The following is a 21,935-nucleotide window of genomic DNA, read 5'->3' as shown; positions in this document are numbered from 1 at the left end:
GCTGACTAGCTTACCTAAAAAGGATATTATTTTCCACACCTTAAAAACATTCCTCCTGACTTCTTATAAATACAATTTTTAATTAGAATTTTGAAAACAAGGAGGAGCATTATTTAACTGAAAGAGCAGTACATATTAATAATACATTTTTATCAAAATTGCTACTCATTTATGCTTAGCCTGGTTAGTTTAATTAACCGAGAATCATGCTGCAGATATCCTTATCTTTTCGAAGATAAAAACGACAGATTGTAGTATTGTTTGAAATAATTTGTATTTATTGTTTTTCAAGTCCTTTTTTGATACGCGCTAAACGATTTTGGTTTTTAAAACTAGTGCGGGTCGAACTGTGATTAGTTCGAAATGTAAATTGTTAACGAATCTGTAGTTGTTGTTTTTATTTTTTTGTTTGTTATAAATTGCTTACGACTAGGCGAAAAGACATACACATGAAAATGCAGTTGACTTTTATTTATTTACACAAAATGTTGGGGAAAATATTAATGTATAATTATCTAGCAAGAGAAAAGCGAATTTGTCTAGCAATGGAAAAGGAGAATAAGTTGAGTTAGCGTTTCTTTGATTTCATTGGTTTAGTACACAAATTGAACTAATATATAGTACATACACATAGTATTTTGACTAGCCTAGACTTGATCTACTTGTATATACGTAGTACGCCTTCACTTATTAGTATGCTAAGAACCTAATTGGGAAGCGTTAACACATTAGGGCCAAACAAATTCAACAAACATAGTAGGTAGAACGAGTTCATTTAAAATAAGGCCATGGGCAAATTATTTGCACTTGTTACATTATATATGTATGTATGTATGTATGTATTACTCGTATATACATAGATACTTGTATATGTCAAAGGAGATATAAGAACGAGCTAATGAGTGAGTGTTTGACTGTCGTTTGTCTTTATCAAAATAGATGTTAAGTATTGCGCCGTCCAAAAGCGCAGCAGCCTACAAACACATACAAGTATAGTACACTATAGTATAGTAGTTGTGGCGAATGTCTAAGCGAGTGGGTGTACCAAGATCCTTACAATCTAAGCAAAGAGGCCAGGAGCAGCTAGCGTTGCTATAGATGCTCATGCCAGACTGGTCAGAGTTCCTATATAAAGTCTGTTTGTAGTAGTATTTTACGCTTAGTTGCCGTAGTTGTGGAAGCTGCAGGATATATCCTATATATCGTAGTTTAGGCTGATGAGAAATGTCGCTCTTAAGCTCAGAGACTCACACACACACACATCTATCTGTATATAATAAAGCTTGACTTGTGTATCATAGTAGTAGTAGTAGTAGTGTAAATTGTTTTAATTTAGCTAGAACGAGTTAATAAGTGATGATGATAAGTGGTTGGGAGAAATCATACAGACATATGTATAGTATATATGTATGTGTATATAGTTGGGATTTCTTACGATATATGTACTCGTATGTGTGTACCAGACAACAAGTGTGTGTTAGGGCTGTTGATAGCGATATTTGGAAAACCATTTTGATTAATTTTGTATCCGTATCCTAATAAATAAGCAATATATATGAACTATATAGAAATACTCCGATAATAGTAAACTTTTAATATCAGTTATAAAGGCGCTCGTTAGTTGAGAAGCAGGAAAGGGTATTCACTGCCAGTGAGTAAACTGCTTAGCTGTTGAAAAGTTAAATGAAATCTTTTAAGCGTTCCAGCTAGTCACTATAATTAACCATTTTTTTGATCTTTAATATTTTAATCAATTAACCGATCAACCACTGGGACGAATACCCACATCGTATTCCTTTTAAATTGTGTTTTTTTTTTTGGAACGCAGGCGTGACTATAATATTCTAAAGTCGATATTGTTGTACCAACAACCCTAGGTTTGAATTTTTACTGGAGGGCACTACTGATATACGGAGTTAGAGTGTCCAGAAGCTGACACGCCCACTAACTACACGCTTAAGACGAAACAGAACAGAGTACAGAGCTGTACCGATACACGAGCACGAGTATGTATGTACGTGTATATGCAGGATAAAGATTCATAGGAAGATAAATATAGAGAGAGAGAGAGAGGGAGAGAGCGAGAAAGGAGCCTTTCACATGCGCGTGCTCTCCAAGCCGTAGCCCTGGGCATCGCCATAGAGCAGCGGCTGGGGCGTGGCAGATCCGCTGCTGCCTCCGCTTCTGTCGCTGGCGCTGCTCTTGTTCTTTCTGCTGGCGGCCTTCAATCAACTCTGTTCCTGGGTGGTGCGGGTCAAGAGTTCGTCGTCGTCCAGCTGAGCCAGGGCCGCGGGCGAACCCACATCGATGGTGGTCACGCGATTGCCGCCATCTGCGGCCGAGGGCAGCTTGACGAACTCGCTGTCCGTGTGCACGGGCATAATTATGCAGACGAAGGACTGGCCGGTCTGGGAGTCGCGTGGATGCAGCGTCACCGGGTTGAACTTGTCCGTCTGTCCCTCCGTGTAGCTTTGCAAGCGCTGATAGATCTCCGGATAGTGCTTGCGGAGCAGCACACCACGTCGCGACAGAATATCCAAGATGTTCGACAGTATGAGCTCCCGATTGCCGGGCACGCTGCGCAGGCTGGGATTGAAGGTGAGTATCAGGATGTCGGTGCGCTCCGGCACCGCGACCACTGACAGAGGCTGCTGCAGCGCCTGCTGCTGCTGGTCCAGCTCGGCAAGGATGCTCTTGCAGAGCTTGAGCTTGGCACAACGCGATACCAGTTGGCGCTCCCAGCGCACCGGTGCCTGGCCCATGCCTGGTGCCTCCGACACCACACAAATGGCCACATAGATGAGCATCTTGGACTCGGGCTTGTAGGCCGTGCTCAGCTTCAGCAGCTCCGAGTACAGCTCCAGACCCATTTCAGCCGGCATGAGATCGGGCCAGCGGACATATGAGGCCTCGCCCATGCACTGGAAGCCGTGCTTGATGAAGCCCTCGGCCGCCTCGGCGGACCGGAAGAGCACACGCACGACACCGCGTCCCTGCGAAAGGCTGCCCTTGCGGGCCAGCAGACTCAGATGGCGCTGGGAGTCGACGTCGTCCTTGCAGGTGGCTAGCACCTGTCGGCACAGATTCGAGGCGCGCGAGTGCAGACACGCCTTCCGATGCTTCTCCCAGTGGGCGCGCCGACACTCACGTGAACAATATAGATGGGTACAATTGTGGCATGACTTGTAAAACTTTTTTGCGTCGGCAGGCGTGGCGCTCTGGTCGCATTTGGTGTTGCGGCACCGGATCTGCAGTTCGGTGGAGTTGGTCTTGTTGTTGTTGGGCGACTCCGAGGAGTCGCCGAGCGAAACCCGTCGCGTGGCCGCCGTGTGGCCAGCAGTGGACTGCAGCTTCTGTTGATGTGCCCAGTTGGCCCCATTTCCTCCCTCTACTCCTCTACCGCTGGTTGTGGCCTCTCCTTCTCCGGATTGAATTGTTGCTGATGCTGTTTGCTGCTGTTGTTGTTGTTGCTGCTGCTGCTGCTTCTTCTGGGCGGGGGCGTCCCCTTCGCTACGGCGACGCAGACGCTGCTGCTCGGCCGCTGTCAGGACCTCCAGTTGTTGACGACTAGCTGCTGTATTTGCTGCACGGGGTGGGCATGTTTTGGAAAAGAGAGAACGAACAAGGGGGTGACACGTTGGTTAGTTGGTTTGTAGGCCTAGTAGCTTCCGTAATTGCCGCCACTAGAGATGGCTATAATAATAACAACAACAATGAGCATTCATTTGATGTGGGTAGGTTTATATATGTATGTTGGATGGCAATCTCTAGTCGCTAGTAGAACCCATAAGGAGCGCACATGCTAGGAACGAACTAACGGATGTTCTTTTTTTTTTTTTTTTAGGTGTAACTGTAATTGTCACGAACATGGCGCCATGTCTCTCTTTTTGTGTATTTCTCAGTGTAATTTTTAGAGGAGCAAAAACGAGTTGTTAAATACATTTGAATGTAGGCACTAGTATGTTGAAAGAATAATTAAGTTGTAAACAAACTACAGAAAAGGTAAAATTCATATTTTTTTGAAAAACGTGACAACTCTATTATTACTCAAACAAACAAATGAAAAAGGGATGGATAAAAAATGACAGAGTTTCCAACATTTGCGATTTTATGCAGACGACACAGGAAACATATTGAATATATAGCCGGAGCGAGGAACAGATATCTATATCTATAACGTACGAGTATATTACATGTATATATGAGATAATTGATATGCAGGTAATTGTAATTATACGAGTATATAAGTAGTATGTATTTAGGTAGCTTTATAGGTGTGCGAACAACAAACAAGAACAATTGTAGTACATAGTATGTGGTTAGTTTTTTTTCGCCTATACCCATAATTTCTTCACTTTAGTTCACATCGCTTTTTCTCATTTCATTGCATTCTCTCTCATCAAACATCATTATTTTTGTTGTTATCTTTTGTTTTTGATTTGGGTATCAGTATTTGGAAGAAAAACTTACAGGTTCATACCTGTCGTCGACGGCCCTGCAACGGCCGCCGCTTGTGTTCTGTGGCTTGTCTGGTTGTTGTTGCTGTTGTTCTGGCTGTTGTTCTGGCTGTTGTTGGTGGAGGAGGAGGTAGTTGGCAGTCCTAATAGTGATGCAAGGACATCTTCTAACGATGCGTTGCTCAACGAGCGTTCGGGCGCTATATATTATATTTTTAAGCGATATTTATTTTTGGTGCATGGTTTTTTTTTTGTTTTTTTTTTTTTGGCCGAGAACAATTGGCAATTAATTGATTTGATTGATTGCCGGTTTTCAATTTTGTCATGATATTGTGTCGCGTTTTTTTTTTCGTAAAATCGTTTATATTCAAAGAATGGAATAAAGTATAAAAATATAAAAACAATATCGTTTTTGTTAGGCATCAAATAAATAGCGCATTAATTGATCTTACAACTAACAGTGAGCAAATAATTAGAGATCATTTCGAAATGATCTAAAGAGTGACTTCGATAAACATATTGAATCCAATTCTTCATAGAGATAACGGGCTGTCCACTCTTTAAAACATTTCCAATATCAGCATAGACCTCGGTGCAAAAGGAAAGCCGAAGGGAAGAATTGCTGGGCTTTTTCTAATTCTAAGTTAATGCTTGCTTTCACTTAAAACTAAGTAACGATTGAAAATAGCTTTATTTTTAAGTAGCTCCGATTCATTTTCATTTTTCTCCATTCTCCATTCGCATTCTTCTCTCCAGCTTTTCTTTTGATTTGAGTTTTATGCTTAAGTATTAAATAGGTATGAAGAGCTTATTAAAATTACACTGAGAAAGTTTTGTGAGCGGAAAGTAAAGGGGATCGCTGTGTCATACATAGTGGTGTGTAAAAAGGTGAATGGAAATATAACTCTAATACAATACCAATCAAAAGTTTTTCAAAAAATAACTCAACCGCCGACTAAATCAAAAAATTATACCGCAGATTAAATAAAATACATATGATTTATGGCAGAAACTAAATGAATGATGTACGATAGAAATCAAAGAAGGTATTGAAAATACGTCAACAATAACAGAACAAAAATAAAACTATGGTTTTGATTAAATAAAATATATATTATTTATTACTTGCACAAAGACTTGCGCTTTGTGGGCAACGCTTGTAAATTTGTGTATAAGTATTAGCACATTATCGTAATATATGTATGTATGTATGTATGTATTGTGTTCTAAGTTAAAATAAAAACAACTAAAATAGTTTATACAAAACTAAATGTAGATAGTTTTTGGAGGCATTAAATAGTTCGTTGTTATTGTTCTTCAATGGGTGAATGAATACTTGTAAGATTAAAACACTTCTAATTATACAGATATAACACCGCTAGCATCAATTTCAATTTATTGCAGCCTGGCAATTTTGTTGTTGTTGTTGCTGTTGTGTGCATACGCGAATTTGTCTAGTTTTAAAAACAAGGCCTAAAATAGAAAATTCCAAGCAAGCCGCAAGCGAATACTTCGTCGTCGCTTCTCGCTTATTTTTAGTCGAAAAGGGGTTTGGCGCAAATAAGTATGCTATGAATTTTTGTACAACAACAAAACTTAGAAGGGGGTGCAATAAAGTGGAAATAAAAATATACATAATGGGTATAAAATGATTCCATTATGCTGCTGTTGTGCGTTTTATTAAAAATTAATGCGGACAGCTTTAAAAATAAATGTTTACAACTAAAATTTAATGTATAAAATTACATATTTATGCATGTGTGTGTGTGTTTGTGTGTGTGTGAAACGTTTGAGCATCTTCAGTAAAAAAATTGTCAATCATTTCGGTTTTTGTGTATAAAAAGGTACGCTATCGATATTAAAATGCGTTGCATTTGCACTAAAATGTTAAACATAATACATTTAAAATAATTATAAACAAAACAAATGTTGAAAATTGTATTTTACATGACATTTGTTGTTGTTTTTCTTGTTGTTGTTGTTGTTGTTGTGGCGCGTTGCGTATTTGTTTGTTTGAATGTGTGTGTGACTATAGAATGAAATAAAAAATCGTCAAGGGCTACTAAATACATGCTAAAATAATTGCTTTTATATTCCAAAGGTGAAACGTTTTGGCCTTAATATTATTATTCTTGTTTTGTTTTTGATTTTGATTGTGTGTTTGCTTTTGCTTTTGCATTTCTGCTTCTTGCATTTTCGTGTGCAGGTAACAACGTTCAAGGTTCGATAAACCAAAAATCAAAACGAATCTAAATACGCTCTAGATGTAGATCGTCGACTCACCGCCACCGCCGCCGATACGGCTGAGTCCGTTCATGCGTAAGGGTGGCTGCTGTGTGGTGGCGTTGGTGGCATCCACGTAGACCGCGTAGCTCTGATGCGCCACCGAAGGCACCACACGCTCCGACAACGACTGCGGACTGCTCTCGATCACGGGTGTTTGCGGTGAATCCAACGGACGAATACCAACAAAGGAGCTCTCAAGCCAGCATTTCCTGCGAACCAATACAAATGTTAATTAATAACGGAGATAGACTGGTTAATGCAATAAAACATCAATTATTCTCTATACAAGTATGTGTGTGAAGCAAACTGGAAATGAGGAACAGATTTTAGTAAAACAAATATTGCAGAGCCAACACCACTTATCATTGAATTTCCTTAGATACGCATTTTAGTTTTGTAAGTTCGTCCTGATTGATGCGAGCAAGGCTGCTGGTAGAGCGGACAGAGAATTTAAACAGGCCATGACTTCAATTAAAAGCAATATGAACTCTATGCTGAGTTGTTTGCCACTTGCTTTAAAAAGCAAACTGGAAAAGCAAAACAAATTGAATGGAAATTCTGAATCACTTCTAATAAAACAACTATAAGTTAACAAAGGCTTATTCCACTTTATCGAAAAATGTCTTCACACTTTCAGATTGTGTCGAAGAAAAAAGAAAACACACACACAGTAGAAAAAGCGTTGCGCCGAGCTGGTGGAAATAAAATCAATACACCGATGACTCACTGCCACACGTTGGTTGCACTTGTGGCGATGCAACAGCACTAGAAACTAACCTCAGACAACTTTTTCGCCGTTGCGACTGTCGAATTTTTCTGGGCCACTTAATGCGCAGCAGAATGAATAGAACAGAACAGAACAGAAGTCTAGAAATATGGCAGAGCCACTGCGAGTGCTGAGGACTCTGTTTCTGGTCCTTTATGTAATTCGTCTGGTTAAGCGGGTCCTGTTCTGTGCCGCTCTGTTCTGAATTTGAGACGCGTGCCTGGTCTGCAGCACATCGAGCCAATCGAAGCTGCCGCACACGAATGAGCGCCAGGACGAAAATAGCAGAGCCAAAAAGTGGGCTGCCATATGCGCCGAGTGGGTGGTGAGCGGCGAAGGGGGGCGAGAGATGGCTGCTGAGAGCAGCTGCCGCTGTGGGGGTTGCTTCAGGCGCCTGCTTGGCGGCCCGATTACGAACAGACAGTGGTGCTTATGGAGACCCAACAGGCCCATGAAAAGACACCCTGTATGGCCTGCTCTACTTCGATATTATTGATTTTCATTATGATTGCCATTCGTGAGAGGGGCCGGGTCGGGTAAGTGGCTCGCTGATTGCAGAATGTGCAAATGGGTTGGGTTGGAGGAGAGGGACAACAGTTGCATTGTTGACATTTAAATTGCATACTGAGAGGCGCTTGGGCCTGACTGCCAATCAATGCCTTCCCTTTTCTCTGTTGTGTGCGTAACACTAATAGGGGAACGCCTCCGCAGACATTGTCACATCACAAATTCACTTAGATGGGTCACAAAGAAAGTGAAATGAAATCAATTTCAATTTGATTTGTATGGATACATTGTGGGAAGCTGGTCAATAGAAGACCCGCAATCGACAGCACTAGAAGCAGCATCCATAGAAATCTATTTAAAAAGGAATGGCGCCGCATAAATAATAAAATGTGTGCAGATTGCAAGGATTGCATTTTAAATATTAAACCACTCCAAGTATTGGAGAACAGCTCTTGGGAGTTCATTAAATTGATTGACAGAAGTATAATGCTCAGAATACATTGACAAGTTGCAATCATTTCAATATTTCAGCAGGCACATGGCTTGCTATTCATGAAAAAATGAACATCAAAGAGCAGTTGGGGCGTGATGTTGACATTATACGCAGATATGTGTGTTTAGAATTGAAGAACCAGAAAAGATCAAAATAACACTAGAGAAGGAGAAAGCATAAGCCAAAGTACAACTACCATTCCGGACTGGATTATTATCCATTCCAGAAATACAAGTAGAGCATTATCGAATAAACGTAGTAAAATACGAACTTCTACGTTATGTAAATTGTTCGCAATGAAGTATCTTTTCTGCATAGCTGGTAATCGATTCGAAGGCATTTTAAGTATTTAATCGGAATTCGTCTTTATCAACTAGCTGAATTGTTATCAATTGTTTTACAATCAACACTTATCAGAATTTTGATAAACACCCATAATCAAATGTGCAAAAGTACACGAAATCTACGAAAAAATATGTACATCAGTAGTAAATAGGTATCTAAACTTAATTGATTACCAACAAGCTCCTATTATAGAGACCTATTTCAAATCAATCCAATTCCAAAACTATCTGCATGATAAATTATGTTGAGCTGTGAAGAACAATTGAGAACATTTTTAATTGCTGTTCTATTCGAACGACTGAAAATCGTTTCTATAGCTCTGCATCATTATAAATATCGGCATAGTTCTAAGCAATGCAATTTCTAAAGTTTCCAAAGATTGAAAGCAAAGAGCTTATAGGTTCCAATCTTTGCCATTGGCTACATTTTTCAGCGACTGGCAGGCAAGGATTTTCGCACAGATACCAGAACGTTCATCACAAGTGATAAAGATCGATTTAAAATATATACACCGTTCCTAGCTGAGAGTACAATTGGTTGCTAAAGCTTTGTCTCATTTTTTTCCAGCTGTTTTGCTTAAAAAGAAACACTTCAGCCATCTGCGGGAGTGAAAAGGCAAAAACTGTGGTCGAAAGGAAGCAGCAAAGTTTTGGCCTTTTGAACTGCCAAGTGCTTTTTTGTTGTTAGTTGAACAAGTTATGGTTTTAGTGGTTTAGTAGCCAGCACCCATACATACATACTATAAACCGCGCTATAATGTTATGTAAGTATGTACATACGTGTGTATTAGTAGCCCCAGATTGGGCGCTGTTTTAGTCACAGGGGAGTTGTTAGCCACATGAAGGACGACAAGAAGGGGCGACGGAAACGACAGTCAGCGGCTTACCTCGAACGCAGCAGGACGGTGACAGGTGCTGGTGATGGTGCAGTTGGAATCTGTTGATGGCTGCTACTTGTCAGGAGCTCAAGGAGCGAGTTGTGGTCTGAGCACGGAAGCAGCGAAAGGTGTTTTTACAGGTAGCTACGCGATGCGATTGGGGTTGCGGTTGGTGCAAAAGAAATTAAACTTTGAAATCGAAATGGAAATGAAATGGTTTTGGTGGAACAGTGCGGATGATAGATGGGTGGGGGTGCTTGTGGACGACAAATGACTAAATGGATAGACGACAGCGACAACTACACCACACAGAAAGTTTAAGAAGAGGACCACGACGACTACTACAACGTGGACGCGGATTTGGGGCTCTGTGCATCGACGAATGCATCTAGTGTGGTCCCAAGGCCTACCTCGAATTCGGACTCGTCGAGCGACTGCGCTGGTGTTGCTGCTGCGCCTGCGCCTGATCGTTCACATAGTGCACAATGGCCGAGGTCACCTCCTTGATGGAGCTCTGTATCTCCGGCGTGACGGGCTGCAGTTGCCGCACTCCGTTGGTGGTCACCATCGGGGACGCCGACGTGGCCACCGTGCGCTGCGTGGGGGATATGCGTTGTTGCTGGGCCAGCAACGAGTTGGCCAGCCTGCAAAGAAAGAGTTATTAGTTATTAGAGTGACAGCTTTTGGCGTCTTAAGTGGAATTGGTTAAGTATTTCGAGCTACAAGTGCTCTTAATTGAACATTTTTCTGCCTGGAAAGTGGTTGGTCTACAGAGTAGGGCTATACTTGTTTTAGGTTTATCTTTAATGAAATAATTGTAATCATTATTATACCCTGTACCCGTAGGGGAAAAAGGGTGTATTAGGTTTGGGCAAAGTATGTAATAGGCAGAAGAGAAATTGATCTAAAGATGTGCGTCCGTCCGTCCGTCTGGATGAACGCCTGGATTTCGGAAAGCGTTGAGCGCACATTAACCACACTCGGTATGTGGACGCTCCTATTCCCTAGACTTCACCAGTTTATTTTATTTTTTTGATTTTCCGTCCCCTCTCCCCGCTACAGAATTTCGTCAATACAGTTCACATTTTGAAAGCTACAACCAAACTTTGCAAACGTAATTTATAAGCAATTATCTACTGTTTTTGAAATCTGTCAATTCTAAGAAAAGTTATTATCGAAACAATTTCGCTCCAGTACTACGGCCACAAGTTGCAGCATCAAGTTCGCTCTTCTTCTACTTTTTGCTTCTACTAGGGGCGCATATAACTCAGTCTGGGTGCAGGGTATTTCACTGTCGGACTTGCTCGACTGTAGCGTTCTCTTTTGTTTCTTTTTGGGAAATAACGTGACTTCAGCTAAGTTATTTTCCATGACAATCGCGAAGGGGGGCTGTGTTTTTAATTTAATTCTTAATTTTTAAAATTAATGAGATGAAATCAGCTATTGGTGGTTGAAAAAAATAAATTATAGAATCTGTTCAGCTATGTAAGATTAATTTAACAAATTCACCCGGTAACACTTCTGTGTTATCCTAATAAAAGCATCGGCAATTAAATAAACTAAATCTGTTGCTATAATTTTATGAACATCTATATTACAGGTAGTCGCACTTACCGCTCATGTGGCGTTCGCTGTGAGAGCTTCTCTGTGCTGCGCCAGCCCAGGTAGGGCTGACGATAGGAGTTCCGCAGGACGCCGCTGTTGCCGCTATTGACGGACATGAAGCTGGAGTTGATGGGGGCGCCGCGAGCGAAGGAGCCGCGTTGCGAGACGCTGGGCGATGTCTGCGTGGAGTTCAGATGCGAGGTTGACCAGCGGGTGGCGCCGACGCCATGCGTTGCGCATGCGCCGCCCCCGCTAGCCACACTCGTAGTCTGACCGCCATGGTGACTGTGCGCCGAAGGACTGAGCAGCAAGGGACTGCGATCGGAGCGTTGCGAGCCCAGCGAACTGAGTGAGGTCGTCTTCGAGTTGAGGCCTTGCCAGCGGCCCGATTCCTGTGTGCGTTTGCGAGTAAAGTTGCCTGGCTTGTAGCCTCCGCCTGGAGCCGCAGTGGCGCCATCTGGCGAGTGGGCTATGGTTTGATTATATTGTCGGAACCAGTCGGGTATGTTGAGGCGCTGTAGGGACGCCTGAACGCGCAACTGGTGCTCGCTCAGGGCGGCCGGATTGTGATCGTGCGATTTCTGAAGCTCATTCTCAGGTGGCTGCAAAACAGAGCACAACAAAATAAAACAATAGAATAGAATGCTGAATAAATAATAATAATAAATTGCATAATTGTTAAGTTGCTATCTTTGTGAGCAGTTTTTACTTTGCACAAATAGCTTTCTTAATACAAGTATGTTGTTTGTTTTGTTTATAAGAATATTGCTCTCTAATAAATCAAAGTCGATATCTGAACAAAGAGTACATCTGAAAAGTATGAATATGTTGTGGTTTGTATTGCTTATGAATTAACATAGTCTATGGGCTTGGAATGTAATCTTAGTTTTATTTTAAATTTATTATACCTACAAGTATAGACCTCTCTGGGTTTCTAAAAGACAACCACACTTAAAGTTCATATGTGTGTATATAGTAGATGCTTCCACAGAACATTATATCTAATCTGAATTGAAATATTTGTGAATATCGATATTTTACATTATTTTTTCATTCAACAGGTTCCAATCGTGACTTAAACAAGTCCATTATGCCACCGTCTTACAGAGCTTAGGTTCCATATTGTTTGTCAACAGGCCCTTCCTCCCTCAAAGTGGCTCAAATAAGTGTGCGACCTTCGAAGTCATGGCGTCTTTTTGCGATTTATGCGTATGAATGGCCAAGTGCTGGGAGGGAGGCCAGGGAGGCTGCAAGCCCGCTGAGTCAGCAAGTAAAAGTTTTTATTTTGATAACTTATTGCCAACTTTTTGCCATTATTGTGCACGGTTGGTTTGCTGTTTTCGAATTCTGTCAGTCGTCATCATACTCTTGGTAGCTTGCCCCAAAAAAAAGGACGGCACATGAGGTTGAGTTGAAAAATTGTTGGCACTAAATGCGATGTTAACTTTGTTTCGTGCCAGAGGAGCGCAACAGTAAAGAAAACGAGTGCACGGAAGTTTTTCGACATTTCTAGGTCAGCATTAGTGTTATTGCATTAAAGTTTAGAAAATTGGAAGGCGGCGAAAGCAGTTCCAATTTGAGCCACTTGCGAATTAAATATAAGTACGATTGGCGTTTCTTCCATATTTTCAGAATTGCAATAGTGTGGAAAGGATAAAGATCTTTTTTTCTTTTTATTAATACACATTACAATTATTATAGTAAAAGTCTAAAGCATTTAGTGTGATTGACTTTTTACAATCGAAGGTTTTAAGAAATGTGTACTAAACATCGAAACTTTTACTTAATTGTTCAGCATTGGAGAGATTAGATACAACATTTATTATTGAAACTAGATAGCTTTGCATCGATATAAAATATTTCCTTATCAATGCAGTACTGTTTAGATGTGTTTTCCTTTGCCTGCATATTATGACCTTTTAAGAGTGCTGCCTTCTTCATTTATACAAGTAGTTGTTCTAGTTATATTCCTGACCTATCCAAAGCTGACTGTTCATTCAAAGCGTTTTCACTCTCAAGTATTAAATAGCTGGCGCTTATTCCACTACAATCCCCACATTAGTCGCATACCTGTCTGTCTGTCTGTTTGTCCATCTGTCTGTCAAATTTAAGGTGGAGAGTGCACCGAGTGCTCCCTAAAGTGTTTCAAGTGCATAGCAAAAACTTGAGATGTATGCGTACAAAAGTGCAAACAATGCTAGCTGCCTGGCTGGGCTGGAGACTACAATGGGCGACTACTAACATTTTTCCTTGGCTGTGGGCGAAGAAGAAGAAGCAAGGGGCCGGGACAAGCAGACAAACAGACGAACAGACAAAAGTTAATCGCAGTCATACATATGTGTACGAGAATGTTGCCGCGGCTGAGGCTGCAGTTGCCATTAGGGGAGTAGGGGGGACAGGTTGCCAAAGTGACGACGTTAGTTGACAATTGTGGGGCTCTTGTTGTTCTTATAGCTGTTGTCAATGTTGTTGTTGTTGTTGGTGGTGGTGGTGCCGGTGCTGTTTGTTGTTTGTTGTTATTGTTATTGTCTGTGCAGTGATACAGCAATTGAATTTATGGAAACTGCACGAGCGGCACACAGCTCGCCAGGTTTGCGGCAAAGAAACACAAAAGCTGACTAGGTATTTGGGTCATGTTTGTGACTAGGGAGGCATGTGTTGTGCGGGTGTGAAAGTTGTGTGTGTGTGTGTGTGTGTGTTGGCTGCTGATTTAACGTCATCATACACACAAAGCAAATTGTCGCTCTCATTTACCTGATCGTATTGCAGCATAGTTCGTTAGTTGTTGCTAGATGATTAGATGGCTCGTTGCTGGCATTTAGGTGGCTCTGTTGTTGGCTTTTCGAATCTTTTCAAATGGAAATTTCGTAGCGTGCAAAATAGTTGGACATACGAAAATATTTTATTCTACTTAAATCGAAATTGAAATTTCACAATTTTTGTTGACAAAATATGGCAGACAATTTGATGGAAAAGTCAAGGCTGGCTACACACACACAAACACTCACACACACTCACACACACACAAGCGCGCTAGTAAACTCAATTAGCATGAGCTGAGCTCTGACCGCAAGTCAATAAAACAGTCACACACAATTCACATATGTATTTGCGTTCCGACTGCAGCAAAGCGACCATAAAATAGGCACACCCAGTAAGTTTTCCTCTCTCCCTGTGTGTGTGTGTGTGTGTGCATGTGTGTGTTTGTGGCAGTTTTTATTTTTATTTTGATTAAATTTTGCATGCCAAAACCGTTTATGAAGGGGTTTGTAGGGGCGCGCGCTCAAGAGTATGCTACGCGAATGACCTTAAAAAACTACAAAAAATGTCAAACGCACGCACACCAACACCAGCGCATACACTCACACTCTTACGCACTCACACACACACACACACAGTTCGTGGCGCAGCGCGCGCATCAATTCATATTTTATTGTCAACGGACAAAAACTTTTGGCCAGAGAGCTGGAAACGCGCGACTCCAAGGAAGCAAAAAAAAAAAGAGTGAAAAGCACCAGCGTGTGATGATTAGAGGGGTGCGGTGCAGATGTGTGTACTCGTGTGTGTGTGTGTGCGTGTGTGTGTGTGTGTGTGAACTTCACACCTAGACCCACGACATTCGTGCTGCACTTGTAAGACTTGCTTTCTCTCCCCCCTCCCCCGCTGACTTTTCATTTAATTTGCTTTCACATTTGTTGTAGCACGCGTTAAATAAATTAATTAATCAAATTTAGCTTTTACTTGAGCAAACATTGCGCGCGACATGCAGCAACAAAGGCGAAACACACACACATACACACAAGCACGAACGCGACACACACACTATGCGCTCTGGCGTGTGTACATTTTGTGGCACTTCCGCTTTGAGCCTGAGGCGCTCAAAAGTATGCTACGATATGCGACGCCAGCGAACTTGTGATAGATACTGGGCCTTATGCCAGCCGACAGCCACTACGACAGCCACAACGACAGCGACAGCAACGGCCAAATCGAGTCAATCGAGTCGAGCACTGGCTTCCACTGCGCGTACTGCAGTCGGAGGCATTCTCGGGCGCTTTATGGCACACAGGCAGGAGTGGAAAGCTCTGTGGCCTGCGCATGGCAAACACAACATGCAACAACTGAAAGCTCCCACCGATTTATGGCGTCAGGCACTGCAAAGGATGCGTCCCTCTCCGAGTCACCCTGTAGTCCGTTACTTGCTGTTATACGTATATATTCTAGTTCTAATATATTCAGAAATATATTCCCTCCTGACACTTGCATTAACTATAATATTTAAAAATTTCAGAATTACAGCAAATGAATTATCAAGTACATCATTTTTTGAATAAACATCTTCAATCCAAATATTTCAAATTCTTGTGAACAAATCACAATCAGTTATAAGTATCATTCAGTTACTTTTCCTTTTTTTATAAATGTAAAACTTTAATTATACTGTTATTATTTACAATAACTTAAATTAAACTTAAAGAAAAATACAAATACAGCTTAAACTAGGAGTTTAGTCTTATTTACAGTTACTTGTGGCGCCAAGGAATACCTTTCTATATCCATCATGACAGAACGCTTGGTTGAACAAATCCAATGCTACTATATAATTTAATAATTGTTCTCCTTAGGACAGACCTTAGTTAAAGAATAGAGATTAAAAAAAAAAAATAATAATAATAATAATTATTTCTCAATAATTCCAACATTTGCTTTCTATTTGTCAAAATAATGACTTCAGCCTGCCTTTCAATCTTCAGGATTGTCAAAAAAAAAAAAAAAAATCAAATTTGTTGTGTAATTATTATTCATGAAAGGTGCTCCCATTTTAAAGATCTATCTTCCTCCGCATTCAACAAGGCAATCGATAACAAATCCAATATTGGCTTTCGTCTAAATTTGGTTCAAATCTTCGCACCCAGCGCCGATTCCACTTGAGGAACACTGTGCGTGCTGATTGATTGATTGATTAGGCATACCATAATGCCATTGTTTCTGTTACCGGCGATGTAAGTGATGAACTAAATCACAACAGCAACAGGCGGTGGCAAGGTGGAAAGGTGGTGTTGGTTTGCCTGTTGGGCAACGGGGGCGGTGGGCTTTCAATAGCAAATCAGTTTACACTTTGTGGTTAGTAAAGTGTTGCCGCCAACAACAACAAGGTATTTGTGGTTGCGTTTGTTGTTGTTGTTGTTGATGGCGATGACGATGCTTTGTGACAGCTGCCAGGAGCAGAGGGCCGGTGTCTGTATTTTTAGAACACACTCACTCAAACAAAACACTTAGTCGGAGCGCAAAGCGAAGCCACAACTGACAGCCGTTAAATCGAGGCAGATAATGCGCCGGAGTCGACGTTGACATCTGTGTCAGTGGGCCGTCAACCACCATAGAGTTTTAGGCGAGTTGACGAGCGCCTTTTCAAGGAGAGTGCGACCAAGCATTTTGCATTCAATTGGTCAATGAGTTTGTGTTTAATTCCTCATAATTACAAGGCCTAGTTAATAATAGGTAACAGGAGCTGACAACTGGGTTATTTGTTTCCATTTAATTACAAATTTGTTTTAAATAAACTATTATTTACATTTATTTTGCTTTGTTAGCATGAGGAGTTGATTTCGTATGAAAATAATTACGTTTGGTGCATTTCGACTTAAGCGCCTCATATCGGCAGTCATTTTTTGCTATTTTCAATGCATATTAAGATAGTTAGCTGCGCCATCTATGAAATATTTTCAAATTAGGAAGTCCATTTATATTCAGTATAGAATGGCAATGTGTACATATTTTTTTTGCAACCGTTTATTGTTTTTGTTGAAATAACAACTGATCGCTGCAAATCTTTTAGTTTAGGACGACAAATTACAGACTGTTTTTAAGCAATTTGATATATTTATGTTAAAAAATGTTTACATATACATAACAACATAATAAAACTTCATATATTGTATACAACCCGCAAGAGATTCTATTATGATTTTGGTCATTATCTTTATACATTTTTTAACATGTATGTACTTGTATATAAATGTAAATTTACATTATAAGTCTGTAATTGATCGTCCAAAACTAAAAGATTTGCAAGGATCAGTTGTTGTGTTACAAATATGCGTCTATAGTCTCACTTAAATTAATGAATAAAGCGTTGGTTTAGACTCTAGAGGTTGCTTTAGAGCTATACTGTAATTGAATGAATGAACACTGAATTGAATGTGTTCTTTTTCTTTTTAACAGTAGTGAGAAGATGTTTTGCGAATAACATCTGTCTGAGATCTTCAGAAATTATGTGAAACATTCTATTGTTTAGGCTATTTTGAAAATACTCCTCCTTCGCATGTGTTTATAGGAAGTAGCCCGACGATAACGTACGACTAAAAACTCTTTCAAGTGTATTTAGTAATTTTAATGTATATGTTTTATAAACAAAAAGGCATCGGTTTTACAGTTAGAATTAGTAGGTAAAGCTATTATTGTTCGATCACGCTCATCACAGTGTCAAATAGCGCAGGGCTTTATCCAAGAAGCGCTCCTCGGGCGATCCTTGCATGCACGCAAAGCCACGGCGTCGGGACTTTTTGTCCATATTGTCATACTGCTGCCGAATTGTTTCATTCAACAGATCTTCGCACCCTACCGTCTGGTCCAGAGCCTCCGCCGAAGGGGCTCTGTCGCGTTTCAGGACCATGTCAATTATGCGTGCGCGTGCCGAGCGATGTTTGGGTTTGCTGCTTAGCTCCGATTGTGGTGGCGGTGTGGAACCAAAAACGCCCGACTCAGTGGAGTCTGTGCTGCCACTGGAGATTCCACTACCGCCGCAGCTGCAGTAAGTGACGCTGCTGCGTGGCGAGTGAGCGCCACTACCATAGGCCTCGTCGTCACAGGAGTAGTAGTCGGGTGTCTCCTTAGATATGGCTTCCGACTCGACATAGGGTATGCACTTGGACTCCAGAAACATGAGTGGCTCGTCCACAGCATCGTCGGCGGTGGGCGTCGGACTACGACTGCGCCGACTTTCGACCTCCAACTCCGCCATCCTCGCCTGCTGCAGCTTCTGCTCACGGCGGCGTTGACGACGCTCATGACGTTCACGTTCGATGCGGGATATGGTCTCCAGGCTCTCGATGAACAGGGAGAGGTCGCGTTGCCCAAAGCGCGCTGCGTCCAGTGTATAGGTGGTGCTCGTGCTTGTCGTATAGCTGGTGGGCTGGGTGAAGCTCACGAACTGAGTGCAAGTGTAGGTGGCGGCCATGGCTCAAGTTTCTTGCTGGCAGATAAATCAGTGTGCGGATGAATGCGTGTGCTCGCTATTCAGGTTGCTGTGCAACTGCTAAACTGTTCGTCGAGGGCTCGGATTTTATAGAAGTTTTCCCGTTGGGCCAGTTACCTGCTCTCCAGCCCAACCACCACCCCGACAGCCAGCCTACTTAGCCGACCCTGACAGGTAGGCTCGCCTGGGCTAATCCCTTGCACATTTCCTGATAAATCCTGATAAAGTGCAAACACTTACACTTATGTCGCTTGTTTGCCTGTCACATGTGGCTTGTGGATATTCCCTTGATGGCTTTTTAATTTCGGCTTTTCCTAATGTCCTTTTCGGCGCGCACACGTGTGCGCCTTACAAGTACCGGGTCGTTGTCGCGACACAGCTGTCAAATCACTTCAGTTTTATGGTCAAACATATCTATATGACCTATTTGCCTTTCGTTCACATTCACTACAACTTTTTACACTCCTTCATAACCGGCAGGCACTTAAACATTACAAGATTATATTTCTACGAGTATATCTTAGAAGCCTACATTTAAAAAAATAAGTAGATGAGGCACAGATATGGAGAAAGTTAAGTTTTAACAAGCGTATCCGGATCATAATTTCGCTTCAGCTCTAAGCCCTTTTTAGAAACACAATAATATTTCATTTAATATTTCATTTAATATTTCAAACACATAATAAATTGTTTCATTTTCTTTTACATTCACTACAACTTTTTATACTCCTAGATAGTCGGCAGTCACTTAAATATTACCAGATTATATTTCTAGAGAGTATAGCATAGAAGGCTACATTTCCAAAATAAAGTAGATGAGGCACAGATTCTTGATAGGGAGAACTTCAATTAAAGTTAAGTGTTAACAAGCGTATCCGAATCATAATTTCGCTTCAGCTCTAAGCCCTTTTTAGAAACACAATAATATTTCATTTAATATTTCAAACACATAATAAATTGTTTCATTTTCTTTTACATTCACTACAACTTTTTATACTCCTAGATAGTCGGCAGGCACTTAAACATTACAAGATTATATTTCTACGAGTATATCTTAGAAGCCTACATTTAAAAAAATAAGTAGATGAGGCACAGATATGGAGAAAGTTAAGTTTTAACAAGCGTATCCGGATCATAATTTCGCTTCAGCTCTAAGCCCTTTTTAGAAACACAATAATATTTCATTTAATATTTCAAACACATAATAAATTGTTTCATTTTCTTTTACATTCACTACAACTTTTTATACTCCTAGATAGTCGGCAGTCACTTAAATATTACCAGATTATATTTCTAGAGAGTATAGCATAGAAGGCTACATTTCCAAAATAAAGTAGATGAGGCACAGATTCTTGATAGGGAGAACTTCAATTAAAGTTAAGTGTTAACAAGCGTATCCGAATCATAATTTCGCTTCAGCTCTAAGCCCTTTTTAGAAACACAATAATATTTCATTTAATATTTCAAACACATAATAAATTGTTTCATTTTCTTTTACATTCACTACAACTTTTTATACTCCTAGATAGTCGGCAGGCACTTAAACATTACAAGATTATATTTCTACGAGTATATCTTAGAAGCCTACATTTAAAAAAATAAGTAGATGAGGCACAGATATGGAGAAAGTTAAGTTTTAACAAGCGTATCCGGATCATAATTTCGCTTCAGCTCTAAGCCCTTTTTAGAAACACAATAATATTTCATTTAATATTTCAAACACATAATAAATTGTTTCATTTTCTTTTACATTCACTACAACTTTTTATACTCCTAGATAGTCGGCAGTCACTTAAATATTACCAGATTATATTTCTAGAGAGTATAGCATAGAAGGCTACATTTCCAAAATAAAGTAGATGAGGCACAGATTCTTGATAGGGAGAACTTCAATTAAAGTTAAGTGTTAACAAGCGTATCCGAATCATAATTTCGCTTCAGCTCTAAGCCCTTTTTAGAAACACAATAATATTTCATTTAATATTTCAAACACATAATAAATTGTTTCATTTTCTTTTACATTCACTACAACTTTTTATACTCCTAGATAGTCGGCAGGCACTTAAACATTACAAGATTATATTTCTACGAGTATATCTTAGAAGCCTACATTTAAAAAAATAAGTAGATGAGGCACAGATATGGAGAAAGTTAAGTTTTAACAAGCGTATCCGGATCATAATTTCGCTTCAGCTCTAAGCCCTTTTTAGAAACACAATAATATTTCATTTAATATTTCAAACACATAATAAATTGTTTCATTTTCTTTTACATTCACTACAACTTTTTATACTCCTAGATAGTCGGCAGTCACTTAAATATTACCAGATTATATTTCTAGAGAGTATAGCATAGAAGGCTACATTTCCAAAATAAAGTAGATGAGGCACAGATTCTTGATAGGGAGAACTTCAATTAAAGTTAAGTGTTAACAAGCGTATCCGAATCATAATTTCGCTTCAGCTCTAAGCCCTTTTTAGAAACACAATAATATTTCATTTAATATTTCAAACACATAATAAATTGTTTCATTTTCTTTTACATTCACTACAACTTTTTATACTCCTAGATAGTCGGCAGGCACTTAAACATTACAAGATTATATTTCTACGAGTATATCTTAGAAGCCTACATTTAAAAAAATAAGTAGATGAGGCACAGATATGGAGAAAGTTAAGTTTTAACAAGCGTATCCGGATCATAATTTCGCTTCAGCTCTAAGCCCTTTTTAGAAACACAATAATATTTCATTTAATATTTCAAACACATAATAAATTGTTTCATTTTCTTTTACATTCACTACAACTTTTTATACTCCTAGATAGTCGGCAGTCACTTAAATATTACCAGATTATATTTCTAGAGAGTATAGCATAGAAGGCTACATTTCCAAAATAAAGTAGATGAGGCACAGATTCTTGATAGGGAGAACTTTAATTAAAGTTAAGTGTTAACAAGCGTATCCGAATCATAATTTCGCTTCAGCTCTAATCCCTTTTTAGAAACACAATAATATTTCATTTAATATTTCAAACACATAATAAATTGTTTCATTTTCTCTGAGAATGCAAACATTTCAATGCCATGCCAAGGAGAGAACAACAAGAATCCATCAAACGAGGACCAAGCCACTTCCCAGCCAATTAGCCGCAGCTGTGAGCTGCCAAAAATACAAGGCATAGTCGGCCAACATCATTTGCATTCTCTAGTTCGCAGTCATTATCCAGACCGTTTGCCCTTTGGGCCAAGCCGACATGCCAGACAGAGGCTATTATGGAAAGGACAGCCCGACTACTGGGCTTTGTCGCGACAAATGGCGCAAGCAAGGGCGCGACGTCGAC

The 21,935-nt window shown here is 40.3% G+C and overlaps 2 protein-coding genes across 6 annotated transcripts in view; both read right to left on the bottom strand.

Annotated features, from left to right (window-relative positions):
* Positions 1-401: 401 nt before the first annotated feature.
* LOC115626140 overlaps positions 402-21,935 on the bottom strand; it is a 52,238-nt gene continuing 30,704 nt past the window's right edge. Inside the window, exons 1-6 of one of the 5 annotated variants that reach the window (XM_030521401.1) lie at positions 15,078-15,210; positions 14,091-14,184; positions 11,346-11,938; positions 10,142-10,375; positions 6,741-6,952; positions 402-3,583 (exon numbers count right to left, since the gene is read on the bottom strand). In XM_030521401.1, the coding sequence (XP_030377261.1) occupies positions 2,229-3,583; positions 6,741-6,952; positions 10,142-10,375; positions 11,346-11,938; positions 14,091-14,108 (2,412 nt within the window). In that variant the 5' untranslated portion in view covers positions 14,109-14,184; positions 15,078-15,210 and the 3' untranslated portion in view covers positions 402-2,228. Of the gene's footprint in view, positions 3,584-4,525; positions 4,658-6,740; positions 6,953-9,740; positions 9,876-10,141; positions 10,376-11,345; positions 11,939-14,090; positions 14,274-15,077; positions 15,211-21,935 lie in introns of those variants that run through there. The other 4 variants (XM_030521402.1, XM_030521400.1, XM_030521399.1 and 1 more) reach the window with 4 other exon arrangements.
* Positions 17,815-18,576, bottom strand: LOC115626015. Its single transcript, XM_030521263.1, has one exon. The coding sequence runs from the start codon at positions 18,574-18,576 to the stop codon at positions 17,815-17,817; it is 762 nt and encodes a 253-aa protein (XP_030377123.1).

The sequence above is a fragment of the Scaptodrosophila lebanonensis genome, unplaced genomic scaffold (assembly GCF_003285725.1).
Source record: "Scaptodrosophila lebanonensis strain 11010-0011.00,11010-0021.00 unplaced genomic scaffold, SlebRS2 tig00000080-arrow-pilon, whole genome shotgun sequence".
Taxonomy (NCBI): Eukaryota; Metazoa; Arthropoda; class Insecta; order Diptera; family Drosophilidae; genus Scaptodrosophila; species Scaptodrosophila lebanonensis.
The sequence above is the reverse complement of the archived record's forward strand: the minus strand, read 5'-3'. Positions and strand labels throughout refer to the sequence as shown.